Consider the following 22,129-nt stretch of genomic DNA (forward strand, 5'->3'; position numbering starts at 1 on the left):
TATACAGAGAGGAGGAGAGACAGAGAGGAAGATCTTCTGTCCGTTGATTCACTCCCCATGGGGTGACAGTGGCCAGTGCTGAGCCGATCTGAAGCCAGGAGCCTAGAGCTTCTTACAGGTCTCTCATGTGGGTGCAGGTCCCCAAAGCTTTGGGCCATTCTCAACTGCTTTGCCAGGCCACAAGCAGGGAACTGGATGGGAAGTGGGGTGCCAGGACACAAACCAGCACCCCTATGGGATCCCAACGTGTGCAAGACGAGGACTTTAGCCACTAGGCTATCACACCGCGCCCTGCAACACATTTAAAATTATTTATTTGAAAACCTGAATTATAAAGAAAGGAGAGAGGAAGGGAGGGGATATGGAGAGCGAGAGCGAGAGATGGGGAGAGGAAAAGAGAGAGATCTTCTACTTGCTGGCTTACTCCCTGAATGGCAACAACAGGTGAGGTTAAACCAGGCAGAAACCAAGAGTCTGCAACTCCACTGCAGAGGATGCAGTGGTCCAAGCACTCTGCTGCCTTCCCAGGCATATTGGCAGAGAGTCAGATCAGAAGCACAGCAGCAAGGACTCCAACTGGCACCCATATGAAGACACTGAAGGCAGTGGCGTAACACACTGTACTACAATAGCAGACCCTGGAACATTTTTTAAACAATATTTATTTATTTTTATTGGAAAGGTAGATTTACAGAGAGAAGGAGAGACAGAGAGATCTTCCATCAGCTGGTTCACTGTCCAAATGCCAGCAAGTGTTAGAGCTAAGCTGAGCTGAAGCCAGGAGCCAGAAGCCTCCTCCCGGTCTCCCACGTGGGTGCAGATTCCCAAGGCTTTGGGTCATCCTCTACTGCTTTCCCAGTCCATAAGCCAGCAGCTAGATGGGAAGTAGAGCAGCCGGGATACGAACCAGGACTCATTTTGCCCTGGAACATTTTAAAGAAGTTAGTACTGTATCTATTCTATTTAGGAAACGTGTCCTTTTAATACCTACCATAAACTGGTTACTATGTTCTATACTAGGTGCTTCTCTATGCTCGGGGCTCAATTTTCATGAAAAAAAAAGATAGGTGTTATTCTTATTGTAAGAATTGAGGAAAGATGGGCTTCAGAAGGAAAGTTCCTTACTAGGTATTGAGCCTGCACCCACAAACACTCCTCATCTCAGTATCCACAACAATGCTACAAGCACATCGGGTAGTCCAAAGTGCCACTGGAGTGACCTGAATGCAGAAATAAAGAAGATTCACAGTTTCATGTAAGATTCCCTATATCAGGCTGCTTGTTATTATGCAGAACTACACAAGTTACTCTGCAAAACAGAGGAAGTCATCAGCAATAAGCAATAACATTGTACCCACCATACAATCAGCAACCTTCAATCAACATCAACCCAGATGAGCACAGAACAATGCCTGACATACAAGTTTAAGTGCTAAATAAATATGGTAAATGAATACACGAGGAACTGCTCTGTCCTTCCTCATTTCTCTTCCTTGTTCATCACACTCTCTAATTTCTCTTGTACCTCCCTCTAGTCAGCCTGTTTTGCACACTGGTAAAAACTACTCTTCTGGTATACTTAACATTAAATATTTATCCATCTGTAACAAAAGTTAAAGGAACATGTAAATATTTTCTCTCTACATATCCACCAATTGATTCTGTTTTCTCCAATATATATGAAAGCTACATTTGACTTTCTTCTGGAAGGTAGCAACTTTAAATAAACATATGTCTAGCTCACAAAATGTTTTCTATCATTAAAAAATGCAGCATAAATACTTAAAAACTTATTAGCTTACTATTCATAAAAAGTGAGTTGAAATACAGAGTTACCATGTGAGCCAGAAATTCTTTCCCTAGATATACCCATGGGAGTGAAAATGCATATCCACACAAAAACAGGAACATGAGGGCTCATTGCAGCACTCCACTCACAATAACAAACAAAGGGCGAAAAGTGTGGAAAGCACTGAAATGTGCATCAACTAGCAAACAAGAAAACAGAATAAAACAGAAAAAACATTTGGCAATGGAAGAAATGAATCGTGGCTATTTGCTTAAATAATGATGAACACTGAAAACGAGCTAAATGAAAGAATCATGTTACAAAACACCACATAATATGTAATTCAGTTCATTTACAATAAGTATAGAATAGGCAAATCCCCACAAATAAAAAAAGGATCACAGTAATAGTTTCCAGGGTTAAGAAAGAAGAAAAATGGAGACAGAGTTTCTTTGGGGTCATGGAAACATGTTAAGAGTAGTAGTGGTTGCACAATTCTGTGAATCTATGAAAACTACTGAACTTTTAAAAGAATAAATTTTATGGCAATGAATTATGCCTCAATTAAAATAATAATAAGACACCCATGTTCCAAATGGGAGTGCCTGAGTTTATCTACTGATTTTGACTCTTGACCAACACAGACCCTGGAAAGCAGGAGCGGTGCCTTAAGTGACTGGGTTCCTACCGTCCAGCTGGACACTCTGCGTCACACATCCAGCTCTGAGCTCCAGCTCTGACCTAGCGAGCGCTAGCCATCATGGTCATTTAGGAAGTAAATGAGTAGAAAGGAAGTGCTCACTTATGCACTTGCTTGTACTCTCTCTCCCCATCCCAAAGAAAACAAAATTTTAAGAGAAAGCACTCATACAATCAAAATGAACTTGCTGAAGTGGTATCTTGAACAAAAGACACATGATGCTTTTGTACAAACAGCAAGCAACATAAACTACTTGTACAATCACACTTTCTTTACAATATTCCTTAAAGCTGAATTCTTACGTATAATTGACATTGCTGAAGTGAAAAACTCATTCTTTAACATAAATATCAATCCCTGGAATAACCCTGCTTCAATTTCATTCTGGTAATGTCTACATCACAGGCTAGTAGCTTTTACAAAATGATATTCATCTCCACAAAGGAAGTTTCAGAATTGGTCCCAGCATCACATGCTTTAATGACAACCTGTAGAGAGGTTGATACCTCCAAACATAAATTTAGACTGACACAACTTTCTATACAGCTCTACTGCGCCAAAGATGGACTGCCTATGCTATGCAACTATTTGTTAGGGGGAGAAACCATCAAATAATGAAATCATCAATGTGAATCACTGCATAAACCACAATTTCTACAAAATCACAAAATCTCAGGTGGAGGAAGGTCTTAAAAAGCTAAGCTCTTCCTTAGATGCACTGGTGGATTCTCTCTGCAGCCACAGTCCTATCAAGCACTGACAAACATGATTTATGGTTCCTACATCAACACTAAATGCACTGCGTGCACTCAGGTAAGGTCAAGATTTTGCTTACACAAGCCACTTCATGAGGCTAGCACTACAGCACAGTGGATTAAGGCACCACTTGTGATGCCAGCATCCTTTATCAGAGTGCCAATGTCCCTTGGAAGGTAGCAGATGATGCCCCAAGTACTGGAGTCCCTGACACCCAGGTGGGAGACCCAGATAGCCGTACTGGTTCCTGGCTTCAGCTGCATCTAACTCAAACAGCTGTGATCATTATGTGAGGAGGGAGGCTGGTGAACCAACAAAATCTTTAAAAATTAAAAAAAGTAAAAAGCTACCTCATCTTGGTTTTTAAAAATTAATTAATTTATTCATATTGGAAAGGCAGATATACAGAGATACAGAGAAAAGGAGCCATAAAGAGGAAGATTTTCCGTCTGCCAGTTCACTCCCCAAATGGCCACAATGGTTGGAGCTGAGCTGATCTAAAGCCAGGAGCCAGGAGGTCCTTCCAGGTCTCCCATGTGGGTGCAGGGGCCCAAGGCTTTGGGCTGTGCTCGAATGCTTTCCCAGGCCACAAGTAGGGAGCTGGGTGAGATGTAGAATAGCTGGGACACGAACAGGCATCCATATGGGATCCCAGGAGTGTAAGGTATTTAGCCACTAGGCTATCACACCAGGCACAATTCATCTTGTTTTGAATTAAAAAATGGTGATGGTTTTCTTTATAACTCCAGTCAAGAGATGAGAAAATAACATCTAATACCAGGTATCACCCATTGTGCCAGATACTTTAGCTGTATTATCTTCTCTAATGCTAAAAATACATATAGGAAGTGTTTCTCCCATAATACCAACAAGAAAACTCATAAAAGAAGCCATGTAATACCCTTCCAATTTCATAGTTAGTAAGTGGCAGACCTAAGACTGAAAAAAATTTTCTTTGACCAAAGCCTAAGCTCTCTATCTAATCAGGCTGACTCCAGATCAAGCTAGTTTTCAATGAACCTACTAACATTAAAATGTTCTAATGATTAAAGATGAAACGTGTGACTGAAAATGCAACTTCACTAGCCAGCAACACTTCCTCATTTCTTTTAACTGGACACAGCATTCAGATTATTTGCACAACTTGGAATTAGCTGGACTTTAACATGGAGAGGACCCTGGGGCTGTCACCTAAGTTCGGCATCCTTGTTTCGTTTTCTCTCATCCCCTTATCCACTGGGGGGAGAGCGCATCCAGAAAACATCATACTCAGCCAGCCATGAATATCCACAGAACTCTCATGTCTATTACAGCAGCCTGAGAAATCAAGGCAAGACTGGGGAAAAAAACAGGCATGCATTCAATTGAGTGAGACATGGCAAACTGGATGCCCTCATGGTCACTCGCTAATTTTTCTTGCTAGGCATTATTTAGGATCCATACTCACTCCCTTTCATGCCTGAGGCTGACCGTTTCCGGTATTCACTTTACCAGCTGCCCAGAAGTCCAGTTTCTGTCCATCAGTCCCTGTTTCCCCAAGCCTGAGCCACCTTCAAGCTCCCAAATCCATTAAGAAATACCATTCTTTGTTCTTTTCAAATTTTCATGCATTTTCATTTTACTGGGAAAAAAATAGAGAAAGAAAGGGAGAGAGTATGTGTGACAGAAAATCTATCAGCTGATTTACTTCCTAAAGGATTCAACAGCCAGGCCAAAGCCAAAAAACTGACAATCAAAATCTCTCATAGGGATAACAGGGATGCAAGTACTTGAGGCAACCTGCTCCTTCCTATGGGGCACATTGGCTGAAGCTTGAATGAGCAGAGTGTGGAAACAAGGCACTCTGATGTAGGATAAGAGTGTCCCAGCAGGTGTGTTAATTACTGTGTTAAACACCTGCCCCCTTCTTTTTCTTCACTAACAATCTGTTGTGTTTTTTTACTTTAGAGTACTATTCAAATATCTTCTCCTGGCTATTCTGATATAAAGTCAATTGCATCACCTTGCCTGGATCAACTAACAGAAAGACTCAATTCAGTTTTCTCTCTAAGCCAACAGAATCTTCCTCTTCAGCTCTTAATTGAATTTCCTCCTCCTAGCCCCTCAAGCAATGCCCTACCAACCTCACCACTTTCCTTTCTCAACAATAATCACTAGGATGATCTCACTTTCAACATAATCACATTTATAAAACATCTGTGTAGCAGAGGCGGCACCCAGGGAAGCACTTTTCTAAGCCATTGTTGAAAATGCAGACACCAATGTAGACATGCACGCTTTCATCTGCAAAATTTAGCCTGCTGCTTGTGTACAACTGTCCAACTATTTCATTCCTGGGATGTACAGATTGCAATCATCATTTTAAATATGTTTCTAGACAACTGATTTGAGGCAGAATTGATGCATCAGCATATTCACCCATGAAGTCTCAAAACCTATGGTGTGTTTCACTCATCCCTAAATGCCAACCCAAAGCTGCCTTGGTTCCAAAAGCAAGAGATATTTGTTTCCTCTAGAGAAAAAAATGGTAAATCAAAATCATTCCACACCTTGCAATCACTTCCTACTAAATAAAACTAATTTGAGTGACAGACAAGCTCATGATTTAACTGTTAATTAAAGCATTTCCATTCCAACAGTTTCTCTATTCTAAGGGATAAAATTACAACACTGAAAATTATAACACTCAGTCTTTCCATTAGCTCACACAAAAATCCTATCAGGCATATACAGCAAACGTTACTCTCATTTTTAATGAAAATAGTCTGAGACCAGTCACATGCATCCATGATGCCACTAGACAGTACACTGCTGAAATTGTGACCAAGTTCTAACTCCTGGTGCTGTCTGCCATTACCAAGACTGTCCAACCCAAAACATCAGCACATAAAGACCACTGCCATCGCATATAAAGTCTGCTGACAGCAATATTTAAAAGCATATGTGCAGTCATTATTTCCTGGCTCTTTTACCCTCGGTCATTCAAAATCTTCCTCGTAAAATGTAAATCAGCCCAGGCTCAGCTAATGAATATCCACAAAGTGATAAGAGTTGTTTTACTTTAGGAAAAAATAATTGCACATGGATGTTACTTTTGTATTTAACTATACAGATATATCTCAAATTATCTGCAATAAAAATTTTTATCATGTATTTATTATTTTATTGGAAAGTCAGAATTACAGACAGAAAGGGAGGGAAAGTCAGAGAAGGCCAGAGTCTTCATCTGCTGGTTTACTCCCTACATGGCCACAACAGCAGGAGTTGGGCCAATCTAAGCACAGAGTCAGGAGTTTCTTCTGGATCTCCCAGGTGGGCCTAGGGGCCCAAGAACATATGTCATCCTCCTCTGCTTTACCAGGAGCATTAGCAAGGAGCTGAATTGGAACTGGATCAGCTAAAACTCAAATTGAAATCCATATAGGATGCTGGTGCTGCAGCAGGCAGCAGCTTTGCTCACTAAATCACAGTGCTGGCCCTTCTACAAGCAACTATTAAAACAGATGCAAAGCTATTCTGATAGTTCTTGGATTCTCCAGTGCCACAAGGATGTAGATACCAAGGTATGTTTCAAAGTTTTTGGAAAAATGTAGCACATAGATTAAGCTTTTTTTTAGGTCAAAATGATCTTTTAAATGCTCTTTTTCGGAGACATTTTAAAGTGCTCTCACATATAAAAATTTATATAAATATATATAATAATCATCAATGTAGACAGACTGAATGAAATTTAATACATTTCTGGTATAAATTTGTAGAATTAATGAAATGTTAGAGTCTGGTGGGGTGGAAAAGGAGAGTTACAAAGCTCAAATGTAGGCCCAGCATGGTAGCCTCGTGGCTAAAGCCCTCATCTTGCTTGCGCTAGGATCCCATATGGGTGCCGGTTCTAAACCCAGCAGCCCTGCTTCCCATCCAGCTCCATACTTGTAGCCTAGAAAAGCAGTAGAGGATAGCCCAAAGCCTTGGGTCCCTGTACCCATGTGGGAGATATGGTACAGGCTCCAGGCTCCTGGCTTCAGATCAGCGCAGCTCCAGCCGTTGCAGCTGCTTGTGGAGTGAATCATTGGATGGAAGATCCTCCTCTCTGTCTCTCTTCTCTGTGTATCTGACTTTCCAATAAAAAATAACAAAATAATAAAAGAAAGCTCAAATATGAGTTTGGTACAATGTCTCAATGCCTACATCCTCTCTTTGCAAGCACTGGCATCCTATATGGGTACCTGGTTTGCATCCTTGCTGCTCCACTTCCCATCCAACTTCCTGGATATAGTCTGGGAAAACAGTCAAGGTTGGCTGAAAGTCATCCTTAGGATCCTGCTCCTGTGTCAGAGACCCGGAAGAAGCTCCTGGCTCCTGGCTTTGGATCAGCTCACCTCTGGCTGTGGTGGCCATTTAGGAGTGAACCAGTGGACAGAAGTTCTTTCTGTGTCTCCTTCTCTCTGTAAACATGCCTTTCCCGAAAAATAAATAAATCTTAAAAAATAAAAAGCTCAGATTTTTTTTTTTTTAGAAGATGAGCATGTAGTAGAAGATATCACTGAACAAAATAGAACACAGAGAAGGCAGCTTAAAGGGAAGGAAGAACCGTTTCCAGAAAAACTGTGTCCGAGGCTGCATGAAGCACAACCAGATTGTTAATTCTCCAGAAAGATGAAAATCAGGTATAGCTATCAGAAAAACAAAATTGGAGTTGGAACCCTGGGAGGAAAATGCTACCTTACAAAGAAGGCAGACAATAAAAGGGCTGAGAGGGAAGCCTGTGCACCACCAACATTTAAGACAAGGATGGAGGACTAAACCAAGAAAGGAGGAGCTCAGCAACACTACATCCTGGGAGCAGGGCAGTGGCAGAGCTGGAACAGAGGAAGGAACCTGCACAGGGCTACTCACCTAGGTTTTCTCTGAAATTGGTCATTTTGAGGAGAATCACTTCTTTCAAATTTTTCACAACTTGTAAAACAACTGTAGGGCCAGTGTGACATACTCCTCTATTTTCATTTTCAAATTCTCTATTTTGATTGAAGTCATAGCTTTTTGTCCAACAAGCCACAACAGTCAGAAGGAAGATCTAACGTCATAATATTTCAGTGGTTTTCACACCTGATTTTCCTTTGCTTGTCCTTGCTGTCTCCATTCCCAGCAGCATCATACCCTCTTAGGATGGAGAGTGGGATACATCTCTTTTTCACAGACAGTTTATAGAGGAAAGAAGAGCAGATGCACATGACGACAAAGTAATATCCATTTTGTAGGGTTCTTATTTGGAAAGTGATAATATAGCATATGCTACACAGAAGGCTCATCTCTATTACTGGTTTATCACTCCTGTCCACACACACATACCAGTTCTCTAAATTAAATTTAATCATTATGTTCCCTGGGTATTAGGAAGAAAATTGAAGCTGGGTCATTCATTTGAATAAGCTTGAGGGAATTATGCCTGGAATGCCTTTCATCAGCTAACAGACAATATGGCTTTTTACAATTTGCATTAACAAACATCACAGAAAATTCACTACTGAAGAATATGACTGATTTCCAAAGAAAGGATGTCACTGTGTGTCTCCCCACTCCTTTCCACAGAAAAACTGAGGTTTGGGTCTTATAGCAAGGTTACATGAAAGGAGCACTTTTTCCAATTTTTTTTTATATTACCTAATATTAAGAACCATTGCAGGATGGTTCCCCATCCTTTACAAAATTCAAGACACTCTGTTCCACCAGTGAAATTAGAAAATCCAACATTTTTTCAAAAGTCACAATTGATTTTTTTTCAAAATGCCATTAGAAATAAACTTTCACTATGAAATTAAAACTGAAAACCTCTAGTCATTAAACTAAAAAAAAAATCACAAAAGGTTAATTATTAGTCTTTTCCTAACATGTTGCATGAGAAATCACAGTCTCAAACAACTATTCTCAACTAAAAGATTCAAGACCCCAGAAATTAGGGTGTATATTATGCATTCACACCTCTGCAAAAAAAAAGAGGGTGGAAAAAATTGATCAATTATTAGCTTCTATACAATACTTTATTTTTCTATACTTCAAATCATGTTCCTTACATAGCATGCTATTAGTTTTTTTTTTCTTTTTTCCATAACTTTCTTCAGCATTGGAACTAGTTTTTATTAAGTCTATTTAAAAATTTATTTCTATTTATTTTAAAGAGATCCTCCCCTCTACTGATTCACTCCCTAGAAGGGGCTGAGTCAGGCCGAAACTAGGAACCAAAAGCTCAAGCTAGGTGTCACAACATGGGTGGCAGGAATTTAAGTACTTGAGCCATCAGCCCGTGCCTTCCAAGGTGTGCATTAACCACAGCTGGAACAAGCAACAGAGCCAAAACTCAAACCCAAGCACTGTGATATGGGATGCAGGTGCCCCAAGTGGCTTCTTAGCTGTTGAGCCAAATGCCGGCCCTATAATTAGATTCTTGATAATGAAATCCAAACACCATAGCTACAAAGAATAGAGTGTTCTAATGAGCTTAATATTTGTTAGATATAATTCTAGAGAGAAGGATTAACATTATCAAAAATATCCTGGCTAAAGTTCAAATTTAACTAGCTACAGAGGAAACAGTTAAAATAATTACATTTCTATTAACTATCATATTATCAGGAGCCTTTAAAGTGAACAAGTATTATGCAAATTTCTATGTTTACACACAAACACACACAGCCAAGGACAAACTATGTAACCGAAGTTCCCAGACTTAAACATTCTGGTGCTCCATGATTGTTTTTAATTTCCAGTAAGGGCAAGAAGCAGCCCTTATTTGATGAGGCTCTATCCACTGAATATCCTGGAAATATACTATGACTGCTAAGTGATGGGTGATAGGAGAAAAAAGGAAGATTGACACAGGGCTGCAAGTAGAAACCAGGGGGTGGTAAGTGGCATGGTAGGAAGTTCAGTATCTGCCTGGAAGGCTCAAATGAATGGGAATTAACATTCAGATAGCAGGGAAGTCTGGGGTTAATAGAAGATGGTAATTACAGCTCTGGAAGAAACAATATTCACGAAAGACTCAAGCTAAAGCACACGCTATCCTTCAGACTTTCTTATCTTTCCATAGTAAACTATTTTTCAATATTTACTCAAAAAAGCTCAATGTTCTCATTTTAATCTGTTTGTAAATACAGAGAAAAGATTTGCTTCTTTCTATAATTCATTATTTGTAATAAGATTGTATCATCAAAGTACCACTAAGTATAATGTTCATTATTTTGTCTTACAAATTTTTAAGCAACTACATTAACAAAATAAACATTGTACTCTAAAGAAGTAACTTAAAAGAATCTTCCTGCCAGTGACTTTTTCAAGTTTAATGGCTATCTGATATTGTACACTGTCCAAGGTAGCTGGGTGGTAACTGGAACAGGTAGCAGCAGATAAGGTGTCTTGTGCCCAGCCAGCCTCCTCCATTAGACAGAAGCCAATCTCTGTTCCCCTCTGCAAACCATTCCCTGAGCTCCTAACCCATAAAGCCCTCTCAATGATTATCTGATTGAAGAGGAGGTCCACAAGAAACAAAGATGGTGTTAAACTACGCCTATTAGACTCATGAGAAGATGGAAACAATTAGCCAGCCCAATTGAATTCCCCTCTGGCAAGTGCCGGGACGCCATTTAAATTAACACAGTATAACTGCTTTTACTCCTGACATGTTATGCACACAGAACCTTTAAAGTACTATATTCTTAATCTGCCAGTTCCTCAAATTAATCACAGCTCATTGGAAAGATGTAGTTACTTCTGCTCATTTAACTCAAATTCCATTGACTTTAAGAACCAAACAAAAGGTTCAAGTCATTACACATAAGTACCTTTGATTAGGTTGCCCAACTAAACCACCACAGCAAAACAAAGGACAGCAAGGTGTTAGCTCCAGCAAAACAAACAAGAATCTGCACGGAGTTCCACTTAAATTAACTACAACGTATGTGTAAATTCAAATACTAGAACTTGCCTAAAACAGTAGTTCTCATTAAAAGCTGAAGGATGACCAAGTAAGCAGAACAGTTAGATACGGAAAGTCTCTCACGTCTCTTCAACCTGTCATTCTACTCACTTTTCATTTGATTTTTCCCATGTGTCACTAAAACTTCTGGTAGCATATCCGAAGTGCACCCTAGCATTGTACTTAAGTATGAGTTGTGGGGATACTTTACAATCATGTATTTCCCTCTTGCTAATACCTTAATGAGTAAGCTCTGAATCATCAATTCAGGAACCACCAGCTACTAGAATAGACACCCTCAGCACTAAAAATGAGTGTTTCCTGGACAAAGGCAATATGACCAACAAATCACTAGGTTGTGATACAGGCAGAACCACCAACAGAAGATGCTGAAAGACTGCAGGTACAGCAGGGAAAACTAGTAAGAAAGTAAATCAGCACACAAGATGCTAGCACCAGTCTCCTTGAGAAAAAAAATGGTTTCAAAAACAAAAAACACCAATTTATTGATTATCAAATATAGTTGACAAGTTTGATATTGGCACATCAGTGTCATGATGTAGTAGGTAAAGTCGCTACAGCAACCCCATCATCCCATGCTGGTGCTTGTTTGTGTCGTGACTAATCCACTTCTGATCCAGGTCTCTGCTACTGGCCTGGAGAAAGCAGCAGCAGATGGCTCAACTGTCTGGGCCCCTGCCACCCACGTGGAAGATCCGGAAGAAGGTCCTAGCTCCCAGCTTCATCCTGGTGGCCCTGATCTTTGCAGCCATCTGGGGAATGAACTAGTGGATGAAAGATCTCTCCCCATCTCTCCTCTCCCTGTAGCTCTTTCAAATGAACAAATAGTTAAAAACTACAAAAGTTTATGCTGGTTTCACAATATTGTTTATATTTAAATTATAAACTGATTTGATTTTAAGATTGTGAAAATATGAGAGACATGGGCGGGATTTAAGGCTACTAGCTTTCGGCTGGTCCATTCCTGCCACTGCAGTCACTTGAAGAGTAAATCAGCAGATGGAAGGCCTCTCTCTCTCATTCTCCTTCTCTCTTTCTCTCTCACTCTTGTTCTCTTTCTCCCCTATTCTCACTTTATTCCTCTTGCTCAGTTTTCCTGTAGCTCTGCTTTCAAATCAAAATATTTTAAGAGCTATGAAAATATAGCAAACATAAGACTATAGCTCTGTACTTTCATATGCCTATTGCAATGAATAATTAAATCAATATTAAAGCCCATTAGCTTTTTTCTTCATTTAAGAGAATCCCAAACATTCAAGTGTGGAAACATATTTTGAGATCAAACCAAATAATGGACTGATTGCAATATAAAGCAATGAGAAGAAGACCACAATAAAGAAGGCAGAACTGGGCATCCCAGCCTGGCTGCCTAAAGGGAACTGAAGCCATCATGGCCTGGGCTGGGCATTCAAATGGGACTCTCAACCCCACTGGCCATTTTTGGTTGGTTGGGGGACGGGTGCATCCGGCTTGGCTGCCTAAAGGCAGCTGAAGCTATCATGGTGTGGGCGACCATGGTGCCAAAGGTGCTGGGCTTCACCTGCTGGCAGCCTAGCAACAAGCTCTGAGGCCATGGGGGAAGTGGAATTACTGCCTCGAGACATCAATGGATAAGGCTACTGTGCTTGTAGATGAGAAATGATTCCTGAGGGATTCCAAATGACAGGGCCACTGTACTTGCAGGTAAGCAAGGGGACTGAGACCTGGTGATTCAGAGAGGAGAGACCAGAAGATCTGCATGGGTCAGACCGACGCACCAGCCCACATGGGAGTCCTGAGATGGGCTTGTTAGTGCAGAACATTGCTGATCATCACACACTAGCCCATACAAAGCTAGGGCTGGGGGCCTGTCTAGCAGGGTTAGATGCTAGTGCTTGACTGAGGGTTGGAACAGGGGACAGGTCACATTAGGCAGGGCCAGGACACTAACCAGCACACGAGAGAACACGGTCCAGGGGTAGATTCAGTAGGAGACATGCGGGCAAACCCTGTGGAAATACAAGTCCCACTGGTTAGCTTAAGAGCTGGGGTGGTGATGGGTTGAGCTAAGTGTGACCATGGAACCCGCCAACACTCACAGTCACTGGGGCTGGGAACAGGCTGGGCACGTCCAGACTGCATGTGCCTCCTAGAACAGGATGTGGGGTGGGTCGGGCCACAACATTTACCAGTTCATATAAAGGCCAAGATAGAGGGGCAAACTACGCCAGGCAAGGGCCTAGCATCTACTGGCATGTGTGAAACCCAGGTCTGGGAGTGGGCTGAGTGGGGAAACTTGGGCAGCTCCCCTAGCAGGTCATAGCTCCTGCTGCTGGTCCAGGCCTCAGGGTAGGGCAAGCTGGGCAAGGTAGCTCCATCCATTGGCAAGTGTGTGAGTCAGTTTTGGAAGGGGGTGGACAAAACAGGGCCAAGCAAACCCTAGCTCACTGGTAAGTGCAGAAACTAAGCTGGAACACAGGTCATGCGGGGCTAGGCTGGAGTGCATGTCATGCCAGGCTAAGCTGTCATACCTACTGGTTTATATGAGCCAGGGATGGGAACAGACTGAGCATTACCAGGTTCCAGCACCCACCAGTGAGAGCTGAGACTGGGGGCAGGTCAGGTCAGTCTACAGCATCCAAAGGCAAAGGCCAAGACAGGTGAGGGACTATGCCAAGCTGGGTCAGAGCAACTACTGGCACACAAAAGATCTGTGGCTGGGAACAGACCTGGTTGGGGAAAAAAGGGGATGCCCTGCTGGGTTGTGGTTCCCACTGCTGAGTATGACGGCCGGAGTAGACGCTGTGATCTGCTCTAGACATGATGCAATGTCCCCTGGCACAAGTGTAAACTGGGTCTGGGGTGCACTAGACTGGGCTAGACTCCAACACTCACTGATACTTGTGAGAACCAGGGTCGGTGTAGGTCAGGCTGAGCTAGGTCTCTGCCCCTGCAGAGCCATGTGTGAGCTGTGTCCGGGTGTGAACCAGGCTTGGCTGGGCTATAGCACCACCAACAACAAAAAAAAAACAGAAAGGGTGAAGGCCAGTCAGGAAAGTGCACTGTTTCTGCTAGGGCTGGCCCATGGCTGTAAGATCTGGCATTGGGAGAGGTTCTGACTGAGGAGCTTAAAGAACTCCTCTGCTGGGACATAGTCCCTTCAGGTGAGCGCAAGAACCATGATAGGGAGTAGCCCAGACCAGGTGAGGTAGTGCTACCCATCAGCAAACATCTGGCTCAGGTCAGGGGAGGACCAGGCTGGGTCAGTTCATATCACCTGCTGGCAAATTTGAGTACCAGAATGGAGTGTGGGACAGGCCGGGTTGGGTCATAACACAAGCCAGATCACATTAGGGCCGGGTCTGGGAGGTGGCTGGGCTGGGCTGGGCTGGGCTAGGCTGTAGCCCCTACCAGCTGGAATTGGGGGTAGGCTGGGCCTGGTCTCGCAGGCTAAAGCACCCACTGGCAAATGCTGAGGTGAAGCAGGTCAGGCCAGACTGGGCCGCAGTGTCCAACCAGCACAAGTGAGACCCTGGGGGGGAGGGAGAAAACCAGTAGGGTAGCTGTGTAGGGTTCCCCTGCTAGACAACCACTCCCACTGGTGAGCCCAAGAGCTGGGAGTGGGGGAGATCAGGCCAGGCAGGACTACAACACCTGTTGGCCTCATGTGAGCTGGATCTGGTTGGACTGACTGTTCCAACTGGTGCATGCATAAGCCAGAGTGGATGCCGGAAGGTTGGGCTTTGACGCCGCACCAGATGGCAGATGCTGGCACAGGTTCTGTCAGGCTAAACTGTAGAACCACCTGGAAAGTGCAAGATCTGGGAGTGGGAGTGGGCCCATTAGGGAAACAGTGGGTACCTCCCTCTTGGGTTGCCACTCCCACTGGTGAGCATGAGAACCAGGACAGGGGCAGGCATCGCTAGACAGAGTGACACTCACCGACATATGTGTGGGCTAGATAGTGGGGTTGGTTGGGATGAACTAAGTTTCAATGCCCATTAACATGCATGAGAGCTGAAATGGGATGTGAGACAGACTGCACCCATCTGCTGTATATACTGGTAAACATGGGAACCAGTGGAGGGGGCAGGTCTGGTAGGAGTTACTGTGCATCGCTCCAACTAGGATATAGCTCCCAATGGTTAGCCTGAGGGCCAAGTATTTGGTGGGCAGCATCGGGCTGGGATGCAACACCCACTGCTTTGTGTAAAAGACAAGGCTGGAGACAGAACTGAGCCAGCATGTGCATTAGCCAATTGGGGTGACGGACTTTGCCAAACCCTGTATTGGCAAGTACATACCACAATTAGGTCTGGAATCACCTCAGATGAAGTTCCTTTGGGGATCCCCTCAACTGAATTGCTGCACTCAGAGCCTCAACCATTGAAACAACTGCAGGTTCCATGGTCTGACCACGGAGTGCATGTATCAGAGCTGGGCCTCCTCGGTGGCTTCGATGGAGGAACGCACAGCATACCCAGGTGCACATGGAGGATACAGCAGTACATTGGAGCCTGCAGAGGACACCTGGTACCGTAACAGAGGACAGAGGACAGAACAAATCGATCAACTACCCCAGCCAAGTGTTGGCAATGAATATCTGGGCAGAGACTCTAAGGCAGACTGTATCACCAGTGGATTCTGGAGAGATTTCATCGTGTTTGGAGTGCCAAAATCGGCAGTAAATCAGAACTTTTGAACTATCAAACCTCTTGAGCAGGACTCTTAGCGCATGGCCCACATCAGGGACCCTGGAATGTCATTGGGTGACTGTTTTCCATCCTAAGATACAGAAGCACTTGGGAGGCTGGGTGTGTTGTCTCCCCTTTCCTCTCCCCCTCCCCCAGATATAGAAGGGAAAAAAACAAAAGGAATGTGGAAATAACGGTCTCATTCATCTTCCTGTAGCCCTTGACCCTTTGCACCCTAATCAACTATGTAAAAAACTTCAAAAACAAATTATTAAAATAAAAGAAGGCAGAATGGGCAAGATATTGCAGAGGCATGAAGGAAGAAAATTCAAGGAAGAAAATTGTTCCTTATTTCTTACACTCACATATAAAAACTATAATATTGATGTACCACATGATATTTTCAAATGCATGCATTGTGGAATGACTAAGCCAATTTAATACTTCTATATGTATTACTTCATATACTTTCTTATAATTAAAACAACTAAAATCTAATCTTAGCAATTTTCCTTCTCTTTCAGTCTGATTTTTTTTGCAAGAACTAAGCATATTCTACTTGAATATTACAGTCTGGATTCACAAATACAAAGAAGAACTGTGTAAAGTGGGTAATTACAAGAAAAAAAACTTTTGAAAAGTTCCTTTGTATATGATACATTAGAATTAAAAAAGCATAAATAACTTTGAAATTCGCAGTTTAAATTTTAAGCACCTGTTCACTAAGATTTGGGGGTACGGAACAGCGTTTTGGCATGGTGGGTGAGGCCACCACTTGTGTCCCTCGCATCCCATGCTGCAGTGCAAGCTCCAGTGTCAGCTGCTCTACTTCCTATTCGGCTTCCTGCTACTGTGGCTGGGAAGGCAGCTCAGGATGATCAAGTATTCGGGCCACTGTCACCCAAACAGCGGAGCTGAATGCAGTTCCCGACTTTTGGCCTCAGTTTGCCCAGCTCTTACTGTTGCTCACATTTAGGGAGTGAAGAAGAAGATGGAAGATTCATTTTCATTCTCATTTTCTCTCTCCCTTTCCTTCTCTTCCTGTCATTCTGCTTTTCAAATAAATAAAACATTAAAAGTGGAAATAAATGCTTCCAGAATGGTATTTGATGGAAACAGTAGAGGTTTTGTGTCAGAGAGCTTGAGCTAAACTCAGCTCAGCAGTATCAAGATTGTTCTCAAGTATTACCAAATATCGAAAAGGCAAACAACAATATGAGCAAATTACCCTGATTTAGCGTTACTTCATCTTTTAAAAGATTGACTATACTTTTATTTGAAAGAAGAAGAGACAGAGATCAAAGTCTTCCAACCACTGGTTCACTCCCCAAATGGCTGCAACAGCGGAAGTTCACAGGGTCTAAAGCCAGGAGCCTGGAGCTTCTCCACAGGTCTCCCACGTGGGTGCTGGGGCCCACAGACTTGAGCCATCCTCCACTGCTTTCCCAAGCCATAAGCAGGGAGCTGGATCTGAAATAAAACATGGGACAAGAATCCATACCCACAAGGGATGCCAGCATTAAGGCAAAGGTTTAGGCTGTTTTTCCACCATGCTGGCCCCTAGCTTTTCCTCATTTTAAGGGTAAGTTAAGATTCAGTGAGGTTAACTTACTTGCCAACAACCAAACAGCATTTGACTCCAGAATTCTAGAACTCAAACCACAAGTCACTATATTGAGATAATCTAGTGCAATTTATAAAGGCACTTAAAATAGTCTACTAAAGAAATACATCTTCAATTGCAGACCAAGAAGCATGTGTGACTCACCACACAGTCATGCACATACTGAGAGAGCACAGGCTAAAACCGTCACCAGGGACGCTAATAACAAGGATAAAAATAATATGAGATGCTTGGGAATGCATTGATGAATATCTGCTAAGCGAGATTATATTAAAAAAATAATCATTGATGGAAATCACAAAAATGTGCTGAAAACACATGTGCACACACAGCTGAAACGCATCATGGATATACCACTTGAAATTGTTGGTATAAAGGGAAGGTGAAGGCCTCTTCAAGCAGGGAGAGAAAAATAGGATGGGCAGACTCTGGGCGAGAACTAGGCAGGCTTCCAGTCTTTCAACACACTTTTCCTATCCCAGCAGCTTCAGAGAGCAGGCACAGGACAGCTGCAGGCTGGCCTCAGAGCATCCCCCCAGGGGACAGAAGGTGGCTTGGTGGGAAAACAGCAGTGCTGTCTAATGGGACTGCCAGAGTTCCTTTGCTCTAAAATATCTTCCATTTGACAGCTGAGCTTGGGAACTCTTCTCAAAGGAATAAACTGACTTCCTTTTCCAATAAAAGAAGTAATAACCAAATGTTAGAGTAGTATACGCTGACTATAAACATAGTAACCTCAGGAAGACAGCAGATTGTACCCTGAAGCACACGAGGACAAGTTAAAGATACAGGGTGGTGCATTCGCTCCAGCAGCACGTATACTAAAATTTGGGATGATACAGAGAAGCAGGGTTTATACCTCCTTGAAGGCATACAAGCTTTCTTCACTTATGAATGGAAGGCAAATCTGTAAGGATGGAAACCACCTGATTTTTACATGACTAGATTAAAGAATCATAATGAAAAGTACATAAAATCACTAGTACGTCAAGGCACGGGTCACAGCTCTTATCCCAACTATTTGAGTATTTTCAAATTCTGGGACGCTGGAAGTTTACCTCCTGAGGACAAAAGTTCTAGCTAGCACTGCCTCAGCAGTCAGCGCTCTTAAGACAGGCAGGCTGCAGTGGAAGAAGCTTCCTGGCAAAGATAACAAGCTTTGTCAGTTAGTCACTCAATTCCCAGTAGGAGTTTCCGGTTCTGCTTTGGGTCTCAGTAGCTAAGGGTGAAGACCCAGAGAATAAAACACAGAGGACAGATAATCCAGTCTGGAGGAACATGGCAGAGGAGACAGAAAAACCCCCTCAGATGCCAAGAGCTATTTCCTGAAACCTCACTCAGAATCTGCCAAACTTGGAGGGTGAGCTCACACTTGTGTATATACAGACTGCAAAAGACTGAAGACGACCATATTTTCCATCGTCCTAAATGCTATTATCCATTGTGCTCTCAGATTTAGAACGTAAGTGAATACTTAATTTTCCTCAATCCTGAGTAACACAAACGGTGAGTAAATGTTTTAACATTTGAAATGGCTAAAACATAAAATGAGTTCAAAGTACACGCCTCTCAAGACATCTTGCTAAGCTGGATCCTTAGGATCAGTGAGAATGCTTCACAGTCCAGGACAGATGCTAGTGTCATCTTAGTTCCCAGCCCACACACATTCCCTTCACGTTGTTATTTACCTTACACTGACATTCACCACGAGACTGCTCCTCTATGTGTCCTGAGGACTGTAAGATCACACAAAGGTTCTCCACCTTGAGAAAACACAGCCCACGCCCAGGCATCACAGGCTGGAGATGACAGCACACATGTCTCAGAAGTGACAGCATTCAGCTGCCTCTCCTAAGAAGCAAACAGCACCTGGAATTGGTAAGGAGCCCAGCCCCACCACTGAGTCACTCAATACTGCATATACAAAGTTCCACCGCTCAGGTCCTCTTAGCAACCGAAAAGGAGGACTAGGAAGAAGCGATAAAAGAAAATGCAGGCAAGAGGTGTATGGCAAAGGAGACAGAAGAGCCCCAGAGGTGTGCCCCGAAATCCTAATCAGTCTCCCAAACTTAGAAGGCGGCCTCACTTTAGCACATACAGAATGGAAAGAACTGAAGAGCAGCCACCATTCGGACGGCCACAGTAAACACTCCCCTCAGGGCAGTTTCTTTACATTCTGCAGATGACCGGAAGTTTTCTCCAGCTTTATTCCCTGAACTCTCACTCCCATGAGCGAGAACACAGGCAACACACACCAAAAACCAAGACGCACAAAAACTTGTAGAGTGTTAGACCCACTGGTTGCTGTTTTCAATGGTCTTGCTCAATAGCAAAACTGCAAATGCGCATTAAAAAGGAAAAATCCAAGTCAATGACTTGCCCCAAGAGGCGTCACCGATGGGCTTAACAAATTAACAATTTTCTTTGAATGTCCCTAAAATGGCTCAATTTTAGTCTTAAACTATTTTGACACTCCCAAGCTCCCTGAGGTCTTTTTTTAAAAAACGTGTTCAAATTAGAAGAGGCTAAAATTCACCCACCAAGACACACACACACACACACACACACGCACACACACACACCCTTTGCAGCGGCTTTATTCAAAAAAGATGACCTTGACTCTCCTCGGGCTACACTTGCACACAGTAACTTTTCCTTTTCTGCAGTCATGCAAGTAAATAATCAAAGAACACCTAGGAACAAACTTTGTTGGCCACCAGCAGGGGAGCTCTTTAGCTTTGTCCCCAAATCCATTCAAACAAAAGAAGCTCAGTTCCCACCGTCCCAGCCCTGGGACCCGTGCCGCACGGGGACACCCCGGATTCAGACGCCCTCTCCCCTTCGCTCCACCGGCCCCACTTACTCCTCAGCGCCCCAATGAGCAGAGAACCGTCCTTAATGAGCTCTTTGATGAACTTGTTGGTTCGCTCCAGCTCAATCTCGTGACACTGCAGGCGCTCCCTGAAATCCGGACTGTCCAAGTAGGAATCGCTGAACTCCAGAGTGGGCAGCCCCATGGCACAGGTACTGCCAGCGGCAGCCGGGAGCACGTCCCGGCCGGCGGTCAGGGCGGGAGAAGCTGCAACCGCAGCGGGCGCTGTGGGCACGCGGGCTCGCCGAGAAGCTGTGGGGACGCCAGAGAACCGCGCAAAGGAAACGGGCCCCGCGCGCCGCGCCGCCTGCGCCGGGCTCAGTCTTCCTCCCACGAGGCGAGTGGAAGGCAGGAGCGGGCGGGGGGCCGAGGTGCAGGTCCGCTCAGGTCGTTGTCATCTGGGCGCATCGTCCCTGCTGCGAGCCCCGGGACGGCCAGGCTCCGGGCGGAGCCGGAGCAGGAAAGTTTCTCTCAGAGTGCACGGACACTTCCGGCAGCCCGGCTCCACTGCTCTCGCCTGTCAGTCGGAGACGCTGCTGAGCCCTGAAGCGGGCGCCCCAGTGGCAACTCCGGCGGCGCCTGGGAAACCCGCCCCCTCGACGACCGACGCAGGCTCCAACGCCGTGCACCCGGGTAGGACTCGCAGACCCTCCTCCTCGCCGCCGCCGCCGCGCTCCCACCCCGCCCCTGGCCCCGGGACCCGCCGCCCGCGCCGCGCTCCCAGGCTGCCAGCGCCGCGCCGCGTCCGCCCTCAGCCTGCGCGCGTCCGCACCTGGGCCGCCAGGCTCCAGCTAGCCCCTGGCGACCTTCACAAAAGAATCTTCACAGCCATCCCTCCTCATCCAACGCCACCCTCATTGCCTAGACTCCTCCGGCAGAGGAGCCGGGGTTAACTTTCCCTCAAGTTTGTGTATTTGAAAGCCTGAATGAAACACGATACTTTCCAGCGCTGGGTTAGCTTTTACTTCACGCGTCGTCTGGAAATGCATATAAACTCCAAATTGAAAAATTTTCCTGTCTCTCCCCACCCCAGGTTTTTTTGTAGATTCAGCCTTAGGAATCTTGAGCTTTTTGCTTTTTGTTGTTTTTGTACCCCCTCTTAGCCTACCCCTCCCCAATTTTCCACAAAGGTGGGAAATATTAAGTCAACCTCACCCTACAAATAAGCACCTTGGACTTAGGTAGTCCTACTTCTAGAGTAACGATTTGTATCACACTGGCACTTGGATAGAATTGACCTACAAACAAGGAGATGTTCAATTTTTTTTGGAGTGGACCAAAGTTTCAAGTGAATAGTTAATTTCATCCAAAAGGCAGTTACCCTCCTCTGGCAAAAGTTCACCTCATAAATTTCTGTTCTCTTGAAACCTTGACAACAAAAAAGCCGCTGCTTTACATCTCATCCTATCCCCTTCTATGGGAGCTCTGAGAACTCAGTGATTTCTCTTCAGGCTCTGCTTTTAATTTCTGTGTTTTCATTGCTTTGTCCATTTGAACCATATGCTAAAAAAAAAAAAAAGGAAAAGAAAAAACTCTTCTACAGATCATGGGAAAAATTCTCCTTAAAGTGCTTTACATGTTTCCCAATTAAGTTTCATAAACTATCAAAACTTTTATTTCTATTCTTTACATGTATTAAACATAGCAGGTAAACAAACTAGGAGAGGATCTTGCAGATGGTTCATTTGGTGACTTGCCTTAAATTCTGCTGGGTCAGAGAAGTGA

At 43.9% G+C, this 22,129-nt stretch overlaps 1 protein-coding gene across 2 annotated transcripts in view; it reads right to left on the reverse strand.

The window, feature by feature from the left end:
* Positions 1-21,035, reverse strand: part of ARHGAP42 (Rho GTPase activating protein 42) — a 270,695-nt gene extending 249,660 nt beyond the window's left edge. For both annotated transcript variants that reach the window (XM_004585001.3, XM_058663994.1), the window contains exon 1: positions 20,396-21,035. In XM_004585001.3, the coding sequence (XP_004585058.2) occupies positions 20,396-20,549 (154 nt within the window). In that variant the 5' untranslated portion in view covers positions 20,550-21,035. The remainder of the gene's footprint in view (positions 1-20,395) is intronic.
* Between the last annotated feature and the right edge of the window lie 1,094 nt (positions 21,036-22,129).

This window comes from Ochotona princeps, chromosome 4 (assembly GCF_030435755.1).
Source record: "Ochotona princeps isolate mOchPri1 chromosome 4, mOchPri1.hap1, whole genome shotgun sequence".
Lineage (NCBI taxonomy): Eukaryota > Metazoa > Chordata > Mammalia > Lagomorpha > Ochotonidae > Ochotona > Ochotona princeps.